General features: G+C 40.7%; 1 protein-coding gene across 1 annotated transcript; it reads right to left on the reverse strand.

Moving 5' to 3' along the window:
- Window positions 1-11,324: 11,324 nt before the first annotated feature.
- Window positions 11,325-11,879, reverse strand: LOC137297157 (uncharacterized). Its single transcript, XM_067829173.1, has one exon. It carries the CDS (start codon window positions 11,877-11,879, stop codon window positions 11,325-11,327), a length of 555 nt encoding a protein of 184 aa, XP_067685274.1.
- Between the last annotated feature and the right edge of the window lie 15,503 nt (window positions 11,880-27,382).

The raw sequence follows: 27,382 nt of genomic DNA on the forward strand, positions 1-27,382 counted from the left end.
TTGCTGTGTTCCCCCTTAAATTTCAAGGATAAATTGCATAATAAGCAACAATTAAACATACACCTGTTAGGTGCAAGGTTAGGACTGGTTCCCAGCAATCTTTGATTTCATGACATGACTTTCTGAAACAGTTTTAGCCTTTCTGTTTGCAGGTTTTCTTACCACCTGTATAGATTTTAACTTTACTGCTTAAGGTACACTGATATGTGATTTTGTGGTCTCTCGAACGGTGACTGTTGAAGTAGGGTGTGCAAGCATAGAAGAAAGGATCAGTTCATGACAAATAATAGTGTGTTAAACCTTGTCTGACATACCGAAACCTCCTGATTCTGGGGACGTTTAGACCTTTACCGCTAACTGATCTACAGAGATACAACCCTCCGTCACTGTCATGGGTTAGTCAGCAACATGCTTACATCATATTTATTATTAGATATTGACACAATACAGATGCACCTTCCACAAATCGGTGAGATTATGCTCAGAAGAAAGTTTATATTCTGGAAAATACAAAAGCACTGTTTCGCACCCATGAAGATCCGACTGTGCACAGATGTTATGTGAAGACTGCCCCAAAGGTGCTGCTGGAGACTGCAAGCTGATAATTGCAGGAACTTCATATGGGGACCAAATGACTAGGCCACACGATTTGGTTTTGATAGTCAGGATGGGAAGACACAACCAAGCCTTGCTTGGGATATGATGACACATGAATGGAAGTGTATGTATACAGCTTCATGTACAAATCCTACCTTCACAGAACTTGCGTTTGAATATTCAGGGAATATGACAAGTAATCAGTTCGTGCTATCAGATTAGAATATTGACCAGTAGTGGGCTATTCTAGGGCTGATATAGTGACGTCATGTCTTTAAACAAATGTTTACAGTGACAGCACTAACACAACCTAAAAACCACAGTGTATGTCCATTTGATGACACTATGGTATTTCAACATTTAGCTCTTCCTTGACCCGTGTGTGGCCCAACTTCGTGATTGTGTTGACATACGCGTAACTTGACATTTGACTCTTTCCCTGACCTCTGCACTCAGAAATATAAAACGAAAGAAGTTAATCAGGAGAGCTATTTTATTCATCATTCATTCCACCTTTTTGGCCGAACTATTTATCCTTCTTTTATTCAGTCCCTGCAACCCCCCCACCATGACTGGCTCTAGATCAGCAGTTGTAGCTGCTGGCGTGTGGCGATTTTTTTTGAAAAACTGGTCATGATATACTAAAATAACAAAATTTCACATTTCACAACCTCCTGGTTTGGCACATATTTCTGGCATGAGTCAAAGGTTGTAAAGATTAATAATAAAGTTTGCTGTGCATGGAAACAGGATTGTGACTGACAGTCACTGAATGACAGGCCCATAATGTTACTAGTTACTAAGTATCATTGTTTTGCAACCTTACTGACGAAGACATCCTTGATTATCAATGAGATGAAAGCTGTCTTTCACCCTTTCCAAAACCAGTTATACATTGTAGCAAGAGCATGCCCCAGGACATATCTCATGAGTCGCCTGACGGCATCTGTGATATTTGTTCCCCCAGTTGAACCGAGGTGACTACACTGAATCATAACAGTGGATTATAATAACAACAACAATAATAATAATGGCTCGCTTGCATCCCAAGTACACTGTCGTCAGGCTCCCCATTGTTTTTGGTCACCCGAACCCTCTCTTCTGCATATCTATCTTAATCTGTAAAATAATAATTATGATTATAATATTTATGCTGCCACCCGAACCTTGGAGGAACTTCACAAAGTCTTCCAATACTAAGAACAATAAACTGAGGAAAAACCGGTTTCAAGCAAAATTAACAGAAACTAGAAAATATATTTCCTGGATAGAGCTGTGCCTGAAATTAAGATCATCATGGAATCCCATGTCTAAACGACAAAGGGCAATTTGGAGAAAATTAATATTACAGTACAAGACAACAAAAGGTCCTCCAAATTGTCGATTCCCTTAAGGCAAAAATATAAATTTGGACTGAAAGAAAGAAAAAATGGGAAAAGAGAAACAAATTTATCAAACAAAATAAACTATTTAGAAATAATGAAAAGCAATTCTACAGGCAACTCAAGACGAGTGGTGTTGATGAGCATGATGAACGACCTCCCATGGCTGCCAATGAAAGGTTCTGGAAACAGTTGTGGTCTACACCCGGCGACCGTAACCTGGAGGCACCATGGGTCAGTGATTATGACCATGCAATGCATGAGAAATTAACCAGGTCGTTTGTCTGTTACATCTCACCAGATTGTCTAATGTTATAAAGAAGTCCAAATCTAATACAGCTCCAGGGCCTGATGTGGCGGTGATATGTTTTAGCCTCCTCCAAAATCATTTTCTGTACAAGAAGTTGTTCCTTGCACCCCCAACATCCCTTTCTCGACCCCTTCTGCTCTGTAAATAAGATGACACGAGATTCGTCAAACACCCTGTGAATAATTTGTATTGAGTATTTAGACATGTGATAGGGTGGAAGTTTGGGGGATCAATCAAGTCTCCTTTCTTGGGGAGTATTGTGCGACCTTTGCAGAACCACGGAGGAACATCACCTGTGTCCACAAGAGAATTGAAACAGTGAAGGAGTGGTGCTTGGACACAGGGAAACAGTTTCAAATGCCATCAGGCCCTGGAGTTGTTGGCCTCTTCTGTGTACTGATTAGTCATAGCTATGTCGTCTGGGTTATTAGTCTTCACCAAACTGTCTAGAGATGACAACAGAAACTGAACACTATCTATGAATCTTAACCCATTAAGCAACAAGGATATATATATCTCCATATTGTTTGGGATACAGGATATGTTGCCTTCTACCTTTGCAATAGCTTGCATAATGAAGTGTGAATCATACCCGGGTAGATTGTGAAATACCACAGGGATATGAATAAGTTTAGGATTTATCCTTAGCTTCAAGTTACATTCATTGTGAGCCACACCTCTGTTTTTACCAGTAATGTGACAGTGACCTCTAACTGAATCACCATTCAGAAGTTTATGGCACACATGACAATGCATGCTTTTCTTGTGGGTTTCTTGGTCTGCTCGCATCATACGCATTGGTGTTTTGTTGTACAATCGCTTTCTCTTCATGTTGTAAAGTCTTTAGAAATAACTGGAGATAGATAGATAGATAAGTTAAGTTTTAATAGGTGTTCGGGCAACTAGGCCCATTTACACATCACAAAGGTTTGCTAATTTCCCAAACGTTTATAAAGTATTAAAACTGCCACAAGCTTTAATATAAGCAAGAAGTGCATTCTGAACATCAGTGCGGGCGATATTCCGTGAACACAACAATCCAGTCAAGGAGATTTCAATATTGAATGATGTAAGTGATTCAATCATCACCCTACGTTGAGCGACATACTTTTGGCAATGCAATAAATAATGGGCAACATTATCTAACTGATGACACACAGTGCAATTTGGAGAAGTATCTTTATCAAGAATATTTAGATAGGCCCCAAGACCACAGTGCCCAAGACGAAGTCTGGTTAATAGCACCTCTTCTCTACGGTTGCCTCTGGATAATTTTGACTTTGTTATAAAAGGCTCAATGCCATAGAGGTGGCGTCCTTTTAAGGATGAGGACCATCTCTGTTGCCATTTCGTCTGAACACAGAACTTACTTAAGGTGCATAATTCAGCAGGAGAGGGCAGTATGGACTCATCCTGTTCCGATCCAAAAATCCCAACATGAGCCGGTATCCATGAAAATTCAACGTCTAAAAGATCTTTACTTAAGTCATTAAAGAGTTCAAGTATAATATTGATCAAATCTTGCCTTGCTGAGGAGGAGCCTGTCCGAATTGCTTGTAAAGCACTGACAGAATCACTAAAAATGACCGCTGATACAGGCTTAAAATATTTAATCGAGCACAAAGCTTCAATGATGGTTCAGCAGAAAATACTGACAAGTGATCAGCTAATCGGAGAGAAATCTCTCTTTGATCAGTAGCTATGAAGATACCTGCACCAACATGACCGGACACTGGGCACTTAGATCCATCAGTGTAAATCTGCATAGCATTAGCCCACTGTAAACTACGGATATATTCCTCAGCAAGAGCTTTGATACAAGGAACTGGATCAGATTTAGATGTTTGGTCCAGAACATCAAGATACACGGATGGATGTTCAAGCAGCCAAGGTGGCTTCTTAGGCAGAACACTGACATCATCTACTGCAACATCACACGTACTTGATGATGAAAAGCAGTTCTCTGACAACGCATCCCATAAGGCCCCATACCATCCTTCCAAGGATCGAGAAAATACTCAACACAATCTCCCAATACAGCTGACGTCGGGTGTTTCAACCCAAAAGATTTCAACTTCAGCATGTATCTAACTTCTAACAGTTCACGTCTGAGATCTAAAGGCATTTCACCCGATTCAACATGTAGAGCTTCAACAGAGGTAGTTCTAAATGCTCCAAGACAGATTCTGAGGGCCTTTGACTGAACAACATCTAGTCTTGCCTTTTGTGTTACACATGCAGATCCATAAGCTTGACAGCCGAAATCAAGTCGTGATCTAATGAGGGCACGATATAACAGCAATAAACACTGCCTGTCTGCACCCCATTTGGTACTGTAAATACGTCTCAAAAGGTTCAAGACTTAAGTGCACTTCTGAATCAAATAATCTATATGAGGTTTCCAGGTAAGCCTCCTATCAAACCAGAGTCCTAACAACCTCACCTTATCCACAAACTCCAAGGGAGAACCGCACAAAACCAATTTTGAATTTTGAGGAATCCTCTTCCTAGTAAAAATGATTGCAGACGATTTTGAAGCTGAAATCTTAAAACCCCACTGTATACACCAAGCTTGTACAAGATTGAGAGATTGTTGAAGACCATTGAAAACAACGTCAAAATTACGGGACCGTTTCCACAACGCTCCATCATCAGCAAACTGCGATGTTTCGACCAGGACATTGATATTCTCAAACATGTCATTAATCATCACATTAAATAATGTCGGACTGATTACACTACCTTGGGGAGTTCCATTTTCTAACTTGAATATATGCGACAGAGAAGTTCCAATGCGAACTTGTATACTTCTGTCCCTCAAAAAATCCTTTATCCAATCAAGCATGCGTCCACAAACTCCAAGCTTATACGGTTTTATCACCAAACCATCCCTCCATAGCATGTCATAGGCTTTTTCAATGTCCATGAAAACAGCCATCAGATATTCAGTGCTTCCTAGTGCCTTCTTAATTTCGGTTTCAAGTCTCACTAAATGATCAACACAAGATCTGTTTTTCCGAAAGCCTGATTGAACACCTGAAAAGAGATTGTTCTTTTCCATGAAGTAAACTAGTCGGTTATTTACCATTCTCTCCATTATTTTACACATGTTGGAGGTAAGAGCAATGGGCCTGTAGGATGTGGCTTGAGTAGGATCTTTACCAGGCTTATAGGAATAGGAATTACAATTGCCTTTTTCCAAGAGATGGGAAGTTTGCTTTCAAACCAAATGTGATTAAAAAGTAAAAGCATCGTTTAAAGACTGATAAGTGGCAGATGTTTGAACATATCATTACACAAGGAATCATCACCTGGGGAGGTATTTTTCCGTCCAGAAATGGCGTTTCTTAATTCCTGGAAACAAAATAAGGAGTTGTAGTCAGCGATATGATGTGTTGGACAATGTAAGATATCTGAATACTCTGATTCAAGTGACTCCTTAATAATTCGAAAGTCTGAATTAAAGTTGTCTGTACTAGAGCTTCTCTGAAAGGACTCAGCCAATGCATTACTTTTGTCAATATTTGTTGTTGCTGGTGCATCTTTACCGATAGATGGAATTGCACGGGTAGAACATGAACTACCAGAAATAACTTTCACTTTTCGCCATACCTGAGAAAGAGGTGTATTTCTGTTGATGGAACTTGTGTACTTAGACCAAGACAAACGTTTGGCTTCAGTGACCGTTCGTATGAGGAAAGCGGAAGCGCGTCGAAATTCTATTAAATCAAACGGTAAGGCAGACTTTTCAACCCTTTTCTTGGCCCTCTTCCTAGCATCATGAGCTGATTGACATGCATCTGTCCACCAACAAACTGGCGGTTTAAGAGGACGTTTACGTGAACTTCTCCCTATGGTTTTATCAGCTGCAGCAATAATGTGAGAAAGAAAGCAGCTATGAAACTGTTCAATATCAATCGAATTTATAGCTGGGGTGATAGTGTCAGAGCACAAAGAGGTATATGCAGACCAGTCAGCTTTAGAGAAAATCCACCGCTGAGCTGTTTCTCTTAATTCAGTTATCGGGTCAAGTTGGAGGCTGGTAAACACAGGATAATGATCACTACCAAACGAATCCTGAAAATACACTTCCCAATCACAGGGTGGAGCTAGTTGTGAACCGACAATGGTCAAATCCAGGCCTGAAAATGAAGCAGAGGCCAAGTCATACCGGGTCATAGAACCATCATTCAGAAGGAAAAGATTCTGTTCATCAAGGAGTGTCTCACTGACTTTGCCGCCAGCATTCAGCTTAACGGCTCCCCACAGCGGATTATGGCCATTGAAATCACCACATAATACTTTAAGAGTGTCAGACACATTCAAAAGAGAAGCATAATCATCACTTGAAGGAAAAGCATGATTGTAGATATTAAAAATCGAGACCGATCTCATATTTTTCAAATGGATAGTGACTGCATTTCCTTCAATTTCGGATTGTGGCAATCTAATTTCACTAAAGGACAACGAATCCTTTATAAGTATAGCACAACCTCCTCTAGACCCAAACGGACGGTCTTTACGTAAACAGACATACCCTTCCCAACGGAATCGATGCGTGTGATTCAAAAACGTCTCTTGAAGACACACAACATCTGGCATGGGATCAAGACTGTTAACAAAAACTTTAAAGCCTGGACCATTCGCCTTAATAGATCTAGCATTCCACTGAAGTATTAAGAGAGCCATAAAAAGAATTATGACTTCCATTGTTGACCCTTAAGAATGCTCATCAGATCATCAGATGACAACTTTAGTCCCAGTAGAGAATGTGCAGCTGATGCTATCATCTGTAGACCATCAGATTTGAATGCACGACTGGATCCCACGTTGGCAACTATGCATATAGCAAAATTGAGAAGATCAACTGGAGAGGCATTGTTGAATAGAGGCGTACAAGAGGTTTCATGGATAAGCTCAGTAAGAGAATCAGTCTGACATTCAACCTCTTGGTGTCAGTCTGTGTACTTGCAGTCACCATGACAGGACGAGATACCACAACAGGAATGGGAACAACTGGAGACTGTGGTTGAGCAGCGGGTGGTGTGGCATGAACGTGTGGGTCCTTAGCAACATGAGAACCCCCCGGCACCTGTCGGACAGCCTGAGAATAGGAAAGTTTCCCCTCAACTCTAACTTTCTGGATTTGAACCGCTTCTTGATACTTAATACAACCTCTGTAGGCAGCAGAGTGAGCTTCACCACAGTTTTTACATTTAAGGGAACTTTCAGTGCACTCCTCATACTTGTGCTTCCCTCCACATTTAGCACAAATATGATGAGTGCTCCTACACTTAGCAGAGACATGTCCAAAGGACTGACATTTAAAACATCGCAGTGCAGAGGGAACATATAACCTGATAGGAAATCTCTGGAAGAAAATATCCACATGATCTTGTAAGGACTGACCAGCAAATGTAAGCAAAACAGATTTAGTAGGGATTTTATCAGGTCCACGAGTCAGGCGCACAACGGAGCATAGTAAAGGTAAAACAGGTTTTAGTTCTTCCTCAATTTCATTCATCTCAACATCCAGTTCAAGACCATAGATAACCCCGCGGGATCTCATGAGTGATTCAGGCTCGTAAGTGGTAACATAATGATCACCAAGTTCTGTAATTTGCATAAGTTTTTGGGCAGCCTCAACGGTTTTTGCTGTAACACTAACATCCCCCGTGGCCATCCTCTGAACACTGACTATTTCAGTAGTAACCTTAGCCAATGCTCTCGCCAAGGCCCGCTGGGTCATAAGTTGACAAAGAGTTGTTGAAACGTCATCATCAACATCTGCCTTAATGATGACAGTGGTTGACTTCACCTGAACTGGCTCATCATAAATAAAAGAAAGATCAGACCAAGCAGAAGTAGCAGCAGGTGATTGCTTCACAACACAAGCTTTCTTAGAAGTACCATCCGGAATGCGACCGATTCGCTTCCTCCCAGAGGACACCACCTTGAGGTCGCCTTCACAGTCCATGCTGTTTTCAGCCATTGCCGAGGAAAACCCCAACAACTGACTGATTAATCCACGAAAAGGAATACAAGTGAAGTTTCACTACACAACAAACGTGGAGAAAATGTAAACAACAAAAAAAGGAAAAGACATAAACAACCAGGTATGCTAGGATACTGGTCAGTTTGCAGACAAGCAAAGCATGTCCGCACTCGACGGCAGTCAAGACCGAACTCCGATAACTGGAGGGTTAGTTTGGCCATCACAACGAACGGCCGCGTACCCAAACCCACACGCCTCATGCTGTTCAACTTTTTGCGTGAAACTTTGATAAGGGGATTTGACCACTGTATGGATTGGTTTAATGACAGTTTCGAAGTCTGCATAGATAATGTATGGTACTGGCATCTGATTTTTGTGGCTGATAAATTTCAAGATATTGTTGTTTTAGGTCGGCATATCTACCCATATGGCTGTCCCCCCAACACCTCGGCGATCATCCATGTGTGAATTGAGTAGATCGACCCTAGAAAACCTGTGAAGGCGCCTTTCACAAAAGTGTTTCTTTTCCCTGTGTTTTGATTGATCGTACAACAGCTGAAATTCTTAATCCACATGCAGTGACATTTTTCACCTTGGTTTACCATAAATATATTGACTGTTTTATGCTCATCCTTATACAATAAAGGGCTTATCCTGTGCATTATTACATTTTTAGCTTCATGTCCGAATATGTTTATAGCTAAGTCTGGATTTTGTTTTTCTATTTTCTGAGAGATAGGGATGCGTTCATCTATACCTTCCCAGTTTATCCTATCATCTTCCAGAAAACTGGAAAGTCTGTCAGAATTTTTTTCAGCTGGAAATTTAACAAATTTTATTGTTGTCCTCATACAATTATTACCACAAGTTTTAACTTTAACCATAGCCTGTTTGTTCTTAAAATACTCAGGCAGGGGTAAATACGATCCACAACCCAACTAGAGCCCCTATTAGTATAACGTTCTAGTGTTTCTCAGATTTTCCCAAAATATCTGTATATAGACGAATTGATAGTCTCTGGTTGCATTGTAACTTCTTGATTACCCTTGAAGTAAACAATGGTCTGGTCAGTTGCTTCATTCACCTGTTGTTTCTCTAGTGTCATCTGTAATGTGATTTGAAATTTAATGCCTCTTAAATCTTTCAGTTCTTCATTTACTTTATCAAATACCATTTGTTTCATATCTTCAACGTTTATGTTTCTTTGAACTTCCATCCTCCAACCTCTCAAATATTTTCCTCAGACTTCCTCATACGTGAATACCCTCGCATTCGGCGGTCACGAGATTCCTTTATTAGCTTTTTCATAGTATGTGGTTTTTTACACTTTAAACCTAATAAATCTAGTAACTCATGTTTTCTCACACGGGAATACCCTCTCAATCCATGGTCACATGCTTGCTTTTTCAACTCATTCACTGTAACCATGTTAGAGTGTTCATAATATATGTTAAACATTTCTCTAATTGTATGTCATTGTGTGTATTTAGCTCTCAGCCGGCGCAGACTTTATTGATCGTGCTATGCATTGTGTCTCGTTGTCATAGAGCTATCATGTGATCACAGTGTTGATAACACAGGATAGACCCGTTAAACTGATATTATTCCTCTTGGTCCTGAGTAGCACAATCGGTTGAGTTGCTGGCTTATTGTGTACAGTTGCACAGCTGTGCATTGTGAGTTCGTATCCTGCCCTTGTCTCAGATTGACTCCCTTGCACAATTTCGTGATGCAAGGGACAAGTGGCCCTTGTGCATTTCATGAGCAAGGGATCAGGATCATATCAGTTGGGTCTCTGAAAAGGGCCTAGCTGAGCTGGAGGGTTCCCCACACCCCTGTTTAAAAGTAGGTCCACCCACTATATGTGAATGGATTTGCAGACGAAAAATAGTTGTATAATTAGTCTCAGATGTAGTTAGTCTGATTTTCCTTGCAAATTTGCAGGGATTTGGCGGGGTGAGTCAAAACCCCCATTACTAATACTACTCAAATAGATCCCCCAGTGTTGATGGTCCCTTATGAAGGAATGAGTTCATGGACATTCCACGGAATGTGCATGCTGGATCAAACACTACCTGTAGGGGAATGCTCGCCTTCTCAAGTCTCACCATATAATGATTGGGTAGGTAGTGCACAGTCTTGCTATCAACATCTTCTTCTACCTTTTCACTCCAGCCATTCTTCTGGTACTCGTTCATGGCCTTGCAGTACATCTAACTGTGTATCTCTTGTCCACCAGTTTACATGTGGACTGAAACATCTCTAAGACCTCCCTGTCCTTTTGTGTTATCTTTGGGCACTCACAGTTAGGAACTTGCACCCCGACTGTCTCGAGGTTGTACATTTTTTCAAGATCAATGTCGATCTTTTGGATAGACTTTGATCGTGCCTCTATATTCAGATCCTAGTACTGCCCAACTGAGTCGAGTTCTGTTTGCCACCGGTTCAAACTACAATCCATCTCTGACCTCTTGCTTAGCATGTATGTGACTGTACTGCACTCCAAGTATCATGTCTACAGCTCCGTATCTGTTGAAAGGATATATCTTGAAAATGTCTGAATGACTTCAGCCATGTGGTGTGAAACGGTGAGACATCATTCACTGTTTTGTCTATCTCATTTGCTTCTATCTGAAACTCTTCACCTCCATGTATTGGTGAAATCCAAAATTTCAATCTTCTGCCATTACGCTCTTGGTGAATATCTCCTCCAACCACTAATAGGTTTAGTCCTGCTCTTTTGCCCTGGATCTGGCAAACTCTGAGCGGATAACTGTAGTTCCTGCTCCACTGTCAGTCCACACATTACCATCCTTGATCCTCCCGTTCGGAGCTCTAAATTTCACTCTGATCACTGGTAGCATACTGGCTCTGTCCAATACAAACTGCGCTTCGCTTGCACTTTGAGGGGTACTATGCAGTAGGGGGTGGTGGGTCCTCTTAGAACAATCTTCTTCACAAGCTGACTTTGATCTGCAATCTGCTGTTTTGTGACCTCTCAGTAAACAGGAATAGCAAAGTCTATTGTCTCTGGCAAAGGCTATTTTTTCACTGACGCTGTACGATTTGAAAATCTGACAGTCTGTGATCGCACCTGCTGTGTGGTCTTTCTGGTCAGTGTAGGTTTCACATTATCTATGCTCTTTGGAGTTGACCTTTCAATATCTCGGAAATCAGGGTCAATTCGTACCCTCTTGCGAAGGAAGTTGCTGATGTTTTCTAGGGTAGGAGATTCCCCCTTCTCTCGAATGACTGATGCTACACTCTTCCACCTAAGTATCATGTCGTCTGGTAATCTTCTAATGATCATCCTGAGTGACTCTGACGCGTTGATATCCGACATGTGATTTAGTCTCTTTAATGTCGCCAGGCAGTTGATGATATCAGTGGAGAACCTTCTCAGGGCTTCCCTGTCATTACTTTTGACCACTTCACTCTTTGTGACCTTGTTGACGAATGCTCTGGTTATTACACTTGGTTGCCCAAACTGCTCCTTTAATGTCTTCAATGCAGTTGCGTACATCAACCCACTTGAGCCAAATCCGGATATTGCTCTCTTAGACTGACCAGTTAAAAGCATCTTCAATTGTGCCATCCTTAGATTATCAGATATGTTGGACTTGTCATGTATGTGTACCTTGAAACTATCGATGAACTCCACATACTGCAATGGATTTCCATCAAATTCTGGCAGCTGAATGTTAGGAATTTCTTATCTCGCTTCTATTCTGAACAAGGCATCAGCAATGGATATGTCCTTCAACACATTCTCTGGAAGTTGAGTTTCTTTGAACTCCACCAACTCATCTATCCATGAATCAACACTTCCACCTTCATATCATGAACAGTCACCACTTATGTTCATAGAGTTCACTTGAGCTTCAACTTCCAAAACATCTCTCTTTTATGTTTCACTATTCACACATCCACTCTTGCTTGTACTTCTAACACTGTCGACACTTTCATCTGAAGCACTGTGTGTGTTTTAATCCTCTATCTCTTCAATAGGGTGTTGCCTAGTAGAACTTCTTGTATAGACCTTCTCTATCGGAGCCATCTTTCTCTGTGAAGACAAATAGTCCTCTATTCTCTCTTCTATGGAGTATACATCACTTGTAATTTCACTCCCCCATTTATCAAGCCGGGAATAGTTAGCATCATCAAAATTGTACAGTTCAGAATGTAATTCTAGTGCCACATTTAAATCCTTTCTGAGGTCTTCCACAGCCCTTCTCTCTGTCAAATCTTTCACTTTGATGCCCTCTCTAATTCCTTTAGATTTCAGCTCTTTTTCCCTACCACTTACAGCTTGAGTTGAGGCAATATTCATATCAGTAGAAGGGTTTTCTGTCTCAATTATATTGTCATTCTCTCCATCTAAATGGATCTCTGCCACAATTTGGCTCTCTTTCTCTGAGCTTGCCATCTCTGGTTGAATGTTCTTTACCAAGCATTTTTATAATTTCTTCATTGATGATGGAGGATTATCCAAGTCAAAGGAAACTTTGCTCCATATTTCCAAGAACTTGATTCAAACACTCCATAAACTTGGATCCTCAACTGAAACCTTCAGAAACGTTGGTGTGAATAGAACAGACAACCGAGCCATGAATTCTTCTAATATGTTCTGTATTGTTTGTCTTGCTTGATGGTGCAATACAGAAATATTAACATGGTGGAAATGCACAATATTTTATAAAGATTCTATGACAGAATATTTTATTGAAATATTGAATTGCTACACGTTCCACATCTTCAGTCTGCCAAGGGTCACAATGATAACGAAGGTCCAAGACCAGTATCTTGTAAGTGTCAACAGATAGAGATAGGCTAATCCAATTTATCGTGTACTTCTCTCGTGGTCACACTGACATCGAATGTCCAAGACCAATATCTTGTATGTGTCAGCAGATGCATCATGTCTTTCGCTTGTCAACGCCGTTGTCGTCAAATACGTTATGAAAATCTTTATATAATTCTGACAGATAGAGTAACGTAACTTCGCAGTAGGTACGTTATCGGTAGTCGAATTAGGCAATAGGATTTAGATACAACAACTTATCAGCAATATTATCAGTAAACCCGATTAGCTATGACAACTGGGAAAGGGTATAAAACAGGGACGACCACAGTCACAAATCATCCTGTGACTGTGGCATAATAAACTCCTTGTTTATTCACTCAGGTAAGACCCTTTACTTTCTTCTACCTTGGCAAATCGTTACCATTACTGTTCAATGTTTTCTGCAATACATTTTTGCTATCATGACCACATGTTAAGATCCTTGGCAAGGTCGTTATGTTTATGTGGAACGTGGTCGTTAATATCTTTTAGACTGTATTACTCTCTATTGCTCTGTTCAGGAGCGGCTAGTTACCCTAGTGGTTAGAGCGTTTGTTCGTCAAGCTGAAAGCCCGGGTTCGATTCCCCACGTGGGCACAATGTGTTAAACCGTTTCTGTGTCCTAAGCTATTGCTGAAATATTGTTGAAACCCAAATCGCTCCCTGTATTGCTGTTCATGTTTGTCTGTTTGATAATAGTGGTTTCGTGGCTGTCGTAGAGCTTGTCGTGTATTGTTTCAATTATTGTATTATGAGTAAATACTTCCCAGTGTTGAATGATCCTGGTATAATGTATAGAGTGTGTTCGACACTGTGTATTTCATTATGTACTGCGTAATGTTGTTTTGGATATGCTAGTATTATAAGATGTATGAACGAAATTGTGTTGATGATTATGTGTAAGAAAATGTATCTTGATTTATGTAGTATGTGTAGTGTACATCGACGTATGATGATCATGTACTTTGTATGTCGGCCTATAATGATAATGTAGTTTGGCAACAGTGTTTACTTCTTGTCAATATGTTCTAATAATTATTTGTACCTTATCATGTAAAATCATCCTGTGACTGTGGCGTAATAAACTCCTTGTTTATTCACTCAGGTTCTCGTGTTGTGTGTGGGTTGGTATAGTTACACCTCCTAGCTGCTAAGCGAGCTGATTCCCCAAACTCGCGAGTTAACAGAAATGCAAAGCATATTCTGAAGGTTTCATTTCATGGCAGATAATGTTTGGCAAAAGACTCGATAACAACTGGATGGACAAACTGTTGAACCGCCATGCGGTGGAAACTTGGCATCATTCCGTAACCGGAAGTTATGTCTAAATAATAGTGAAAAGGGGAGTGGCTCATTATTTTATTGTGTGATACGAGCAAACATGATGACACTCCGTCCAAAATCCAAAATCCCGAATCCGTCAACGCCTAAATCAACACTAGCCCCTGTCAGACCGCGTCCTCTGTTTACATTATGCATAACTGTTTCTCTCTGGCACTAAGACTTTGGTGAGTTTGCTATATTATATTTTGTGACCCATTGCCTTAGTGTTTGTCTCATTTGTATTGTATTTGAAATCGGTGTTGTGAAATTGACTTGTGATTTTGTATAACTCGCCCTCTTTGCCTTAATAACAATATTTTAATGTTTTTTGACTGGTCTTTGTTCTGTTTTGCTGGTTCACAGTTTGTCGCTGCAAAATTCTGTTCAAAACCGTAACATTAAATAGCGGAAAGAAATACTATTTAAAAGATATTTACCTTCAATGTGTTTGTTTGTTCTTGTTGTCTGTCGGAAGCAGAACAGACTTGAAGGACAGGTTCTTATGAAGACCCATTGGGTCCTCGTGTCATAGATTATGTGGTCTCTGATGTAACCCACAAGCTGACGAAGCTTGTTGCTAGGGGTGACTGTCTCTGTCAGCTCTTCCAACCTCTGACGGATCTCTGAAGAAGTGATGAAGGGCAAGGCCATCAGTTTCCGAATAAATTGAAAAAGTGGGTTCTTTATTCTGTATGTGACCTGTAACAAGAAACTCAAAATCAAAATCCTGTGGATCCTTGGTCTGTTCCTTGTTAGCTTATCCATGTTCTCTCTAGCTCCAATTGGAGCATCTGGGTGCCCAGTGGTTATAACCACATCCTCCACAACAGTTACAGCTGACTTGAATAACTCCGTGGTGGTATCATTTTTATCTGATCAACTGAAATTTATCATACAGCAATAGTTCTTTATATACTAGACGCATAAAGAAACTGTGCATACAAAAAATTAAAACCTAAATTTATCAAACCTGTGTAGACACATAAGGATTTAAACTCAGAGATTAGTGAGATGTATTCACCATGCATGCACATGCCACGTTACGTGAAGTCAGTGGTTTCGTCCTTGAGACGTGCAATACGTTGTTGCACGTGCATTCCGGGAAAGAGAAACAGATCAAATGAATGCCACACAATAATGTCACTTTTGAAAGCTCAACCCCTGCGCTGGCGATCTTTCAAAAAAAACAAAAACTATTGAAACGCATAGCATGCCAAAGCTAACGTCTGCACAACGTCATGAGGCCCCTGGGATGGTCCGTGGGGGGAATGTCTCATTGACAAGTGGCTGCCATTTCTGCACCATTTCTGCACTGGTGAGACGCTACTAGAACACAACAGACGTCATCGATCGGCCACGTTCTGGACGTCCACGTGAAACAACGCCAAGACAGGACAGATGGATAAGGGTGACCCATCTTCGCCACAAGTTTCAGACTGCAGGTGACTGTGTATTCGCCCCAACACAGTTCGACAATGTTTACGTCATCACGGAATCAAACCACGACGTGCCGCCATACGACCTATCTTGACGCAACGTCATCGTCAAGCTGGCCGAATGTGGTGCCCAAATCATGTTCGAAAAGCGGCAGAAACCATTACATGCATTAAATTGACAAATAGCGTATTTTTGTTATTTTTATGGTTTCAAACCAAAACCGGTTTCATTAAAGGTTGCGGAAACATTTTGATCTGTGGTACTCTTTTTGCAAGACGCCACCCACTGCCTCCTACAGTAAACTACTCTGTAGCACCCTGTCTCTTGTTTGTATTTGTTTCTCTCGGATAACATCACTGGTCGAAACATTGCCTCTGTGTCTTTCGATGGGACCCATGAAAGTCCCGGGGTAGAATAGGCCTTCAGCAACCCATGCTTGCCATAAAAGGCGACTATGTTTGTCGTAAGAGGCGACTAACGGGATCGGGTGGTCAGGCTCTCTGACTTGGTTGACACATGTCATCGGTTCCCAATTGCACAGATCGATGCTCATGTTGTTGATTATTTACAGACCGCCGCCATATAGCTTTAATATTGCTGAGTGTGGCGTAAAACTAAACTCACTCACTCACTCACTCTTTCGATGGATATAATGTCTCAGATCGACTCACAAATAAACAGCGACACGGCAACATTCGCTAATGTTTACATCTTCACAATGCATATAAATTGTAGAATGAATGAATTCACGTACGCGTGCTTGTTATCAGGGATATTCTACAACATATATAGGCTCCCCGTTGTTATTAATGAAAAAGTAGTTCCGTCACAACGTGACCTAAAGGAGAGATCGTTGTTTATCCAATCAAATCGTTAGAATCTCCGGTCAAGTCAACTGGTCAACGAGATACGACACTCGTATGACGTACAAGATTAGTATGCAATTACGATTGCGTTGACCGCGTGGGTAATAAGTAGATAGAGAATACTAATTTATGTCCCGTGTAATACCATATTTATGAAACGAGTGAATGGTTTGGTATCTAACGCGCTTTCGCTCGTCAAATACCGATACCATTCACGACTTTCATAAATATGGTGTTATACGGGACATAGTTTAGTATTTTATCTGTTACTCACCCAACATTAAAAAAATAATATCGAGCAAAGCACTTCCACGAGCAAAGAATTCAACGAGTGCGATGATGCACAGCTTTCCGTCAAGCAAGGTCTAATACTACCGTGACAGAGGTATTAGCATTGTGACGTCATAACTGTAAAAACACTTTGACTTCATACCATGCGTAATAACTTTGTAAAATTATTTAAGAGTGATATCTTCAACGGGTGAGTAAATAGAGGATACTAAACGACCTTCCGTGTAATACCATTTTTATTAAACGAGTTAATGATTTGGTATCAAACGAGCGAAAGTTCTCTTATTGAAAAACATATATCCATAAAATGAAATCATTCAAGACTTACAAATCATTCTGGCATTGGGTAGGATATACACTCGTTGCGCCATTAGTAAAGGGTCGAGCTGTTGGTGACATTTTTCTTAAGTTGTGAAGTATCTGTTTTTTTGGTTGAAATTTTTTCATCTGAATGTTTTGCAAACTTTATTGTGATTATTATACTAGACATTTGAGACATGTGTATAGCGCCGATATCCAACTCGCAAGTTCAACTGCACAAGAGCGTAACTCTACTGGCCGTACTACTTGGTCGAACACGTGGTCGACGGTAAACGTACCGGACAGCATTATCGGGACGAGATGCTGGCTTCTACAGCAGTATCATTCCTCCAAGTTGTGCGTGAATTTATGGCAGTCACTCTTTACTGCAAGACGACAACGCTAGGCCTGACAGAGCTATTAATGTCACTTACTCCCTTTGGAGTAGGGTGTAGAGCGGATGGAGTTGGAAGCACGCTCGCCAGACCTCAACCCAACTGAACATGTCGATGGGATGAACTCGGTCGACCTGCGTACACATGTTACCCAGCACCAGTGGATATCCCAGGACTCCGCAGACATCTACTAGAGGAATGGAATGCCTTCTTCATGAGCTTGATAAGGAGCATGACAACAAGGTGCATCTGCGTCTTGGGCGCGAGAGGAGAACAGAGTGCTTCTGTGACTTTGGCACGAGAGGACCATAAGGTGCATCTGTGTCTTGAGCGCGAGAGGAGAACAAGGTGCTTCTGTGTCTTGGGCGCGAGAGGACCATAAGGTGCATCTGTGACTTGGGCGCGAGAGGAGAACAAGGTGCTTCTGTGTCTTGGGCGCGAGAGGACCATAAGGTGCATCTGTGTCTTGAGCGCGAGAGGAGAACAAGGTGCTTCTGTGTCTTGGGCGCGAGAGGACCATGAGGTGCATCTGAGACTTGGGCGCGACAGGAGAACATGGTGCTTCTGTGACTCGGGCGCGAGAGGAGAACAAGGTGCTTCTGTGTCTTGGGCGCGAGAGGACCATAAGGTGCATCTGTGACTTGGGCGCGAGAGGAGAACAAGGTGCTTCTGTGTCTTGGGCGCGAGAGGACCATAAGGTGCATCTGTGTCTTGGGCGCGAGAGGAGAACAAGGTGCTTCTGTGTCTTGGGCGCGAGAGGACCATGAGGTGCATCTGAGACTTGGGCGCGACAGGAGAACATGGTGCTTCTGTGACTCGGGCGCGAGAGGAGAACAAGGTGCTTCTATGTCTTGGGCGCGAGAGGACCATAAGGTGTATCTGTGACTTAATATTTTTCAACAACACTTGCAAGTCTTCTGGCACTGGCTCAGTAGGCTTTTCGTTCGGGGGAGGGAACTCACAACTCAACACATTTAATTTAGTTTAACAACCCTATCAAGATGGAAGCCAGTTTCTTAAATAGTTACTATAATGTAATTAAGTCGTTATCTTATACTTTAAGATTAAATTAAGACATCAGGGATACAGGCCAAGTCACTATTGTTGTTCATGACATGGAACTGCTTGCGTCGAATTCACAAGGATTACCATGCTTCTTGTCAAACACATCTTAAATACCACCCACATCACAGCACACTTGACCAACATACACATGGCTTCAGTAAGAACGACCAGCTCTTCAGTTGTACAACATCTGACCTCCTTAACTAACACCTTGCATGTGCCTCGGTAGCTTCTAAATGTCTTCATTGACTACGTCTCGCTTCAGATGTATATTCAACACCCTAAGTAAATACTGTAACATTTGTGAATAATCAGTCCATAAACGCTAACAAAAAATATGAACACGTTAGAGAGGCTACATGACAACATAAAACTATACAGAAGTAAACCATCGCCTCTTGGATTTATATCATACTAGCAGTTATCAGAGGAAACCACGAGAAATTACATTGAAACAACTGAAATATGTGAGAAACTATGACGAGGGAACGTTTCTAACAATGAGTATATATATCGCCTACATACACTGCACCTTTGATTGCCCCCTTCACTGATGTATATGTCATGTGAAGTAATGAAGGTTGTTCACATAAGTTACCATGGAACCATAAATAGCTGAACCCTGCTTGTTTAACACACCAGCAATAGTCGGAATGGGGCATGGCACTGAGCCAGCAGGTCGTGGAAACACCCACCACGTGACGGCACCTCTCAGTCACAGTGCAGTCACACTGTACCACAGAATGTCAAGCTGGTCACTGTCAATTTCCTGTCTTATTGGCCGGTCCCTACAACAGATATCAAATTCAACAGTTTATATGAACCTCTAAAGAATCGTGACAAAAACCAATTTTACACCACCACATAACGCACTCCCTATTGGGAGAGATAAAGATAAATTTGGGGGAATTGGAGGAACATTTAAACAACTCCAACACTGCTTTAACAGTGTGTGCCAGACCTTGCCCTATGGCATAACAACATTGTGTGTGTACCTGTGCTAATTCACATTTAGCCAAATTCTGTCAAGTCAACCTCAGTCAGTCTGCAGAAAAAGGCACTTCTTCATGTGGCCATCCCCTTCTTGGGGCGGAGGGGTAGCCTGGAGTTTAAAGCTTTGGCTTGTCATGCCGAAGATACAGGTTCGATTTTCTAGATTGGTACAATACTTGAAGCCTACTTATGGTGTCGCCACCCTGATATTGTTGGAATAGTGCTAAAAGCCATGTAGAACAACCACTCCTTGGATTGCGAGATGGTACAGTCGATGTAGGCTCAAGACTAGCTAAAATGTCATTTATGCTATGATGGCAGACATGTGGTACGTCCAAACGACGCAACTTTTTTATCGATAAAGTCCATCTCACTGTCAAATAAAGTGGAATGTGCCACAGTCGAGTAGGGGAGAACAACACTTTTTGTCACTGTGTAAGTCTGAGATTTATGTACAGAGATTAATTAATTGCTTCAGAATACCATCGGGTTGGTGCAAGAATGCAAGGTGACTCTTGGTCGCTCTCAGATCAATAATATCACTGTCCAGCATATTAGCAACACGTTGAGGACTTCCTTCTTCCGGGCTTCAAGCTTAACAGTACATGATTACACATTGATTATCAGTGCACATCACAATACATATCTGCATCAATATCTACAAGAATAGCAGTGCCAGCACGTTGAGAAAGACACATTGTCATATCTTTCATGATACTTCCCTGTTCATTTCTACATCTGCCTGGTGTTTGCATCATACTACGGGCAGCATCACACTCTTTCCTGTCAACAGCATATGGACCAAAGTACCAAACATGTAATAGATAGCTAAGGATTGGTAACATTCATCCACATCATGCCGCATATTACGCCTACAGAAATAGGATAGAATTTTGTTCACATCCAAATAACCTGCTCATGCCGTAACACATACCATCTTTTCGATATTAAGTTGAAAAAAGTAATGTGATAGTGATAATGAGGAAGTATCCTTTTCATCACCAGCAGAAATATCTTGTCCACGAAAATACCTGGAATTTTATTTTAACTTTTTGTTCTAATGAAGTATGCACGACTGCAGGTGCTGGCAATCATTTAGCCACGATCTTTAACAAAGAGTGCGTTATCCCCTTCTTAGCAATCCAAAACACCATAACTGTCTTCAAATACACAAAACAGAGAGACGCACTAGTAATACCAAAACGGTATGACGTCCCTTCGGAAAGTTGAAATATGACATCAAAGACTATAGTTTTGTCATGGCGTCTTATTCAGGACAACCATCGTCCACATATACTAAAGACCAAAACCTGTCCGCTGTTATGTTCACATCTATATTGTGAAGGTGGAGTCCGGTGTTCCGACTGTCAGTGTAGGAACGACTGGGAGCAAGATAATGCCGCTCGTTGAAAACGGGGTTGAGCTGGAACTCCACTCACCTCATTTATGTATACTTGTTCATGTCATGTCTTGTGGAACCACCTAAAGAAGTTTAAACTCAAGGTATTCATTTCTTTCGTCAAAGTATTGTACGTACAGACAGTGTGTATAATTATGAGCTAGTTGCCGGTAGACCCCACATATCTCCATATCCACATATCTGAGTATTCCTAGTTACTTTCTCAAAAACATCTTTCACATACACCTTTAATTCGTGTGAGGGGAATATACTATCAGGTGAAATGTGTTTCCAAGTAATAGTGATAGTTCCATAATCGAAAAAAGAATGTTAGGGTGTATTTGAGGTGTATGAAAATATGACATATTGCCGATCTGATCTGATTCGCCATTGATGCTTGAGGGTTATAGTTCCATAACTTCTTTCTTTCCTGTTGATCTTATTATTTGACAAAACTGGAAAGGTGTTTTAGAACGCTTTGTGAGAGTTTTACACCTTATTTTTAGGGCAGTGTGACAGTGTCAGGTAACGTCTTGTTAATGTCCTTTACATACCCCATATGCAATAAGATATCTGAATTAATTATCAATGTAAACAAAAATGTTTCAAAGTAGATTTTTTAAAAGGACAGCTGATGTTAACACGTGTTCTCGCGATACTTTTGCGTCCTTTAACATGTTTTGGGACGGAAGGCCGCAGTGTACCATTTATTCTTTCATTCATTCACATATGCACTTCTTTCTTTTATTCTTTTTCTTTATTTTGTTGATTCATTCACATAATTCTTGCTCTTAATTCTTACTATAATTCATTCCTTCAATCGTTGTAAAATTCCGACTGATATAATAAACTGACTGAAGTTCTGTTAAACCAGGTATAATCTACAACGTATATACTCTATATAGTCTCCTTGGTTAAACACAACTGAAGTTGCACTGGGAACGAGTCAAGTCACTGTGTGCGTTGGAGCATGACGAGGCACACGTTAATTAGTACAAATGGTAAAGAAAGCAAGCGAGTGACCTATCCCTGTGGTAGAGTATCTCTGTTTAGAGTATCAAACTTTTCAGGGTGATTATCATCGATCTTGATGATTTAAGATAATAATAGTATTTTTGTGAAACGTCAGTTCTGGAAACCGATTTTATTTGTGATTATTTAGATGATGACGGTCCCCATCCGAAACAGTTTGTGAAGAATTAGAAATCCCGCAAGATATGAAAGTTATGCTCTAATTCGCTATATAAATGTTCTTATTCCGAGAAGAGCTGATCCTACTTAGCACTACAATTTGTAGAGGGTGTATTGCAGGTGAACTTCAGTAGAATTTAAGGAGTTTGTACTGAGCAGTATCTGCCACGCTTCTGCCGTGTAACACCATTGGTTTCTCCATGTTTCATCAAAGTAAATGTTTCGTCTTCGAGAAATACACATCATATCAAACGCATGTACATATAAATCGTGGATAGTATTTTAACATATCAACAATAAGGAAAATCTTCCTACCACACAGTATGGTAGAATATAAATTCGCTTTTCCTCCCTGCAACCGCCTGCTGAGCATGCAACTGCAAGCGAACAGTATTATGACGGTCAGGCCTCTAACAAAAGAGATGAGGGCAATGTTCACAACGTCCATTGTCGCCTCGTCCTGTTGTACGTCTGCTCAGTGAAGACCAACGTTTATCATTTCAGCTGACTAACGCAAACGGTTTTAAAGCAACCAACAGCTGCATTTACTGTTTATCACACCAATACTAAATATACTCACCGCCAAAAGAAAACATGGCATGAACTTTACTTTCACAAGTTAGCGATAACTGGATAATTCGATAGAAAAGCACTTAGTGAGTTACTTCTCCTCGTGACATGAAAATCCAATAAATCAATATGGAAAACACATACTGACTTAGGTAGTTTCCTTAAAAGGGAAACAAACGTTAATGTCAATAACGGGTGTGACCTCCATTGGCATAAGCAACAGCTGTACATCTCCTCCCCATGCTGTGAAGAAATATTGAAGTAACCTCCTGAGAATGTTGTTGTAAGTGTCAACAGTTGTTGCAAGTTCACTGAACGCACTCGCTGTTGGTGAATTTGTCTTTCCATCTCATCCCAGAGGTGCTCGATGTGATTCAAATCCGGCCTTAAAGCTGACCAATCCATCGTCTGGATTTTGCTTTTCTGGAGGAATGCCTGTGGCAGTTTTGCTGTGTGCGTTCTCTAGTTATCTTTCTAAAAAGAGAGAAAAAAGTCTTCGAGCAAAAAATGGATGAGTCACGGCTCTCAACACTTCGTCGATGTAACAACCTACCATTGTTACCATTGTTACCATTGTACCTGCCCATTGTTCTGAAAGATTACATCTTGAACATGACGTCCCCAGCTTATGGCATCCAAAACAGTAGAAAGCTCCCAACGATCTCTCTCCAAAACACATGGATCTGGGGTGAGAAACTTCCACCTTGACCACGCCATATTCTCACTCTGCTGTCTCCGGTATCGATACAAAAACGACTTTCATCTAAGAAGACGATGTTCCGTGATGGACTGCCAGAAGGTAAAGGTAAAGCAGCCTGAGTAAGACGGTGACGGACAGTATTGTTGCTGGTGGGTTTGGGCTGTTTTGGTAAAAGGTATGATGCGATTTTGCAATTGAGAGGTCACAACATAGCAGTCTTGTCCGAAAGACGTTACACGTGGACGTGGAGAGTCTGTGATGGTGTTTACCGACAGCAGTCAAGCAGTCTGTATATTGTGCACTGTTTTCCATAATAGGACGCGTTGGATTTTCAAAAGCATCATCCAAAGAATGCAGTTCTAACTTCAAAACCTGTCTCTGCACGGACAAAATGAAAACTATTTAGTTCACATTTTAGTAATGTGGGACATCAGGTTAGCTACGTTTGCGGTAAACACTTTTCTTTTGTGATGAAACTCTAAACCTGTTCAACACTGGATTTATGTCAGTAGATGTTGATGAATTTTGTGTTTCTTTTGGCAGTGAGTAAACGTGTCCTTTGCATACGTCCAAGATGATATTAGCTCCAATGTAATGCTTTTTCACTCTAAGGCACACTGATTGTGATACAGTATAATCTTGACCGTCTTCAGTAACCCATGCTTGTCGTCAGAGGGTACGTGTATGGGGGGTCTGGCTTGCTGACTTGGTTTGCACATGACATGGTATCCCAGTTACATAGATCAAGGCTCATGTTGTTAATCACTGGATTGTCTGGTCTAGGCTCGATTACTTACAACCACCATAGAGCTGGATTATGATTGGGTATAGTCTTAAACAACCACCAAACTCTTCTACCATGAATCATGTTTCACAGCACTACAGCAGAAGCGGTAAATACACAACTGTTCTTCAGATTATGTATACATATATTTAGACAGGAAACTGAAAGAGCAAGCATTTAAGTTCCTTTGACCCATATTAGCAGAATTAGTACAATGGCGTCAACATTTCAGCTGGGTACATGTGTGGCATTAATTCAATGATGTTTGGGGTCTGTATAGGTTTGCCTATCCCTTTTATAGTTGTGTCAACAACACTTATGAGCTCTACCATGTGGGAAGGTATAAGTATAGCAGCTCAACAATATTCATTTTGAAATCACTGAGGAAAATTATGTCCATTGTTCTTGGAAGTTCTGTTATTAGCACCACAGCAATTATTTCTATTTAAAAAATTAAAATTGTACTTATTTACAATTTCATAATATTCATCATACCTAATACATTACACACAAACCAAATAAGTATGCCCTCTCGGTGTACGTCAGTCTAATCACCCTCACTTTGGTAGCTATTTAAATAAACTTTGTGGGTGCTTTAGCCCATCTGCAAGGCATGACAAGCTAGTCAGTGGCATTTGACAGAGTTTTAATGAGGTATTGTTATACATGATACAGAAAAGCTTCAAAAACAATACAATAAATGAATGGTTCAAACATAGAAAATATATGACAGCATTTTGGTCACAGACTGTGATAGTCTTATATCGGGGACAGTCCATAGTTCAACACGTGTACGTGTGTGTGTGTGAGTGTGTGTGTGTGTGCGCGTGTGAGAGAGAGATAGAGAGAGACAGAGAGAGCAAGAGATTATAAGGGGGTCACATTGTACATGCTCCTCCATAAAAATCACATACACAGACACCGAAGAAATAGAGGGGCTATGTGTGTCAACATTGTTCCTTTGGCTACAGTTTCTCATAGAATTTTCAGCCTTGAGGTTAATGGTTTGGTCACTCAGAAAAGCACACTAGCCAAAATATTTTTCGGTTCAATATTCTAAATAGATTTCTAATACATGTTCGGGGTTAGAGGGATTTCACTTGTGGGCAGTACTGACTTAATCGAAACGTTAAAATCACAATGCTAGAAAGATACTGGTCTCCTACTATTCTTGAGCCAGCAGGTTCAACATTCAAACTTATTACTTCAATTCTATAAATTAAATACTAAAAATTACTCAGTTCCATGCAAACTAAAGCAGTTGATAAACAATTCCTTATTCAGCATATCATATCAAAATATAGCACACAGTTAAATGTATGATGTTTGCAATGTCAAGAATACACACACATTTGTATCAAGAGTTATACTTAAAATTACTACATGCCACACTGCACACAATTTGTATAACTAGGTGTGAAATAATCCACAGTTGAAACTATCCATAGCTGTCCTATTTGGGAAACATGTCAATAACAGCAGCAGGAATGTGGACTATACACACTGTTTAAATATAGGGCCAAGAAACTGCCCCAAATGGACTAAGAGGAGCAGACTGCTGTGCACTTCTACTTGGGATATTATGCCTTGTGTACATATTCTCAAGAATGGATGTAAGTCTTAACTGAAGCAAAAAGATTGGACACACTTCTACAGTGTACATGAACACACACATAACTACATATTGTAAAAACACTGAGCACCTGAATCACATAACATCAGTATAGTCATTTCTAAAATACATTCATTAGCAAGACATAAAACTTCAATCTCCTGAATTCCTTAAATTTCTAATAGTATATTAACAGTCCCATGTCATTCTTGTATGCCATTAATTTTCTTTTGGACTGGGATAGAAATGTTTGTTTAAATATTTTTTCTGATATCTTTACAACTTGAACTTACAAGCAGAAAGAGATAGATATTCATCAATGAAGGCAATATTACAATATCTCGCCTGATATGTTAGCCTACATATCTGAAGCCATGCAGGTTGTATTGGGACATATTTTACGATGTGGTTTGTTCAGTGTGAGTGAGTGAGTTTAGTTTTACGCCGCACTCAGCAATATTCCAGCTATATGGCGGCGGTCTGTAAATAATCGAGTCTGGACCAGACAATTCAGTGATCAGCAACATGAGCATCGATCTGCGCATTTGGGAACCGATGACATGTGCCAACCAAGTCAGCGAGTCTGACCACCCGATCCCATTAGTCGCCTCTTACGACAAGCTGAGTCGCCTCTTATGGCAAGCATGGGTTGCTGAAGGCCTATTCTACCCCGGGACCTTCCGTTATCGTGGTTTGTTTGTATACGACTCGATGGGTCGACGTCGTGCGAATCAACCTGTAGCGTATCCCTGTTTAGAGTATCAAACTTTTCAGGGTGATTATCATCGATCTTGATGATTTAAGATAAGAATTGTTTTTTGTGAAACGTCAGTTCTGGAAACCGATTTTATTTGTGATTATTTAGATGATGACGGTCCCCATCCGAAACAGTTTGTGAAGAATTAGAAATCCCGCAAGATATGAAAGTTATGCTCTAATTCGCTATATAAATGTTCTTATTCCGAGAAGAGCTGATCCTACTTAGCACTACAATTTGTAGAGGGTGTATTGCAGGTGAACTTCAGTAGAATTTAAGGAGTTTGTACTGAGCAGTATCTGCCACGCTTCTGCCGTGTAACACCATTGGTTTCTCCATGTTTCATCAAAGTAAATGTTTCGTCTTCGAGAAATACACATCATATCAAACGCATGTACATATAAATCGTGGATAGTATTTTAACATATCAACAATAAGGAAAATCTTCCTACCACACAGTATGGTAGAATATAAATTCGCTTTTCCTCCCTGCAACCGCCTGCTGAGCATGCAACTGCAAGCGAACAGTATTATGACGGTCAGGCCTCTAACAAAAGAGATGAGGGCAATGT

Source organism: Haliotis asinina, chromosome 9 (assembly GCF_037392515.1).
Source record: "Haliotis asinina isolate JCU_RB_2024 chromosome 9, JCU_Hal_asi_v2, whole genome shotgun sequence".
In the NCBI taxonomy this organism is placed as follows: domain Eukaryota; kingdom Metazoa; phylum Mollusca; class Gastropoda; order Lepetellida; family Haliotidae; genus Haliotis; species Haliotis asinina.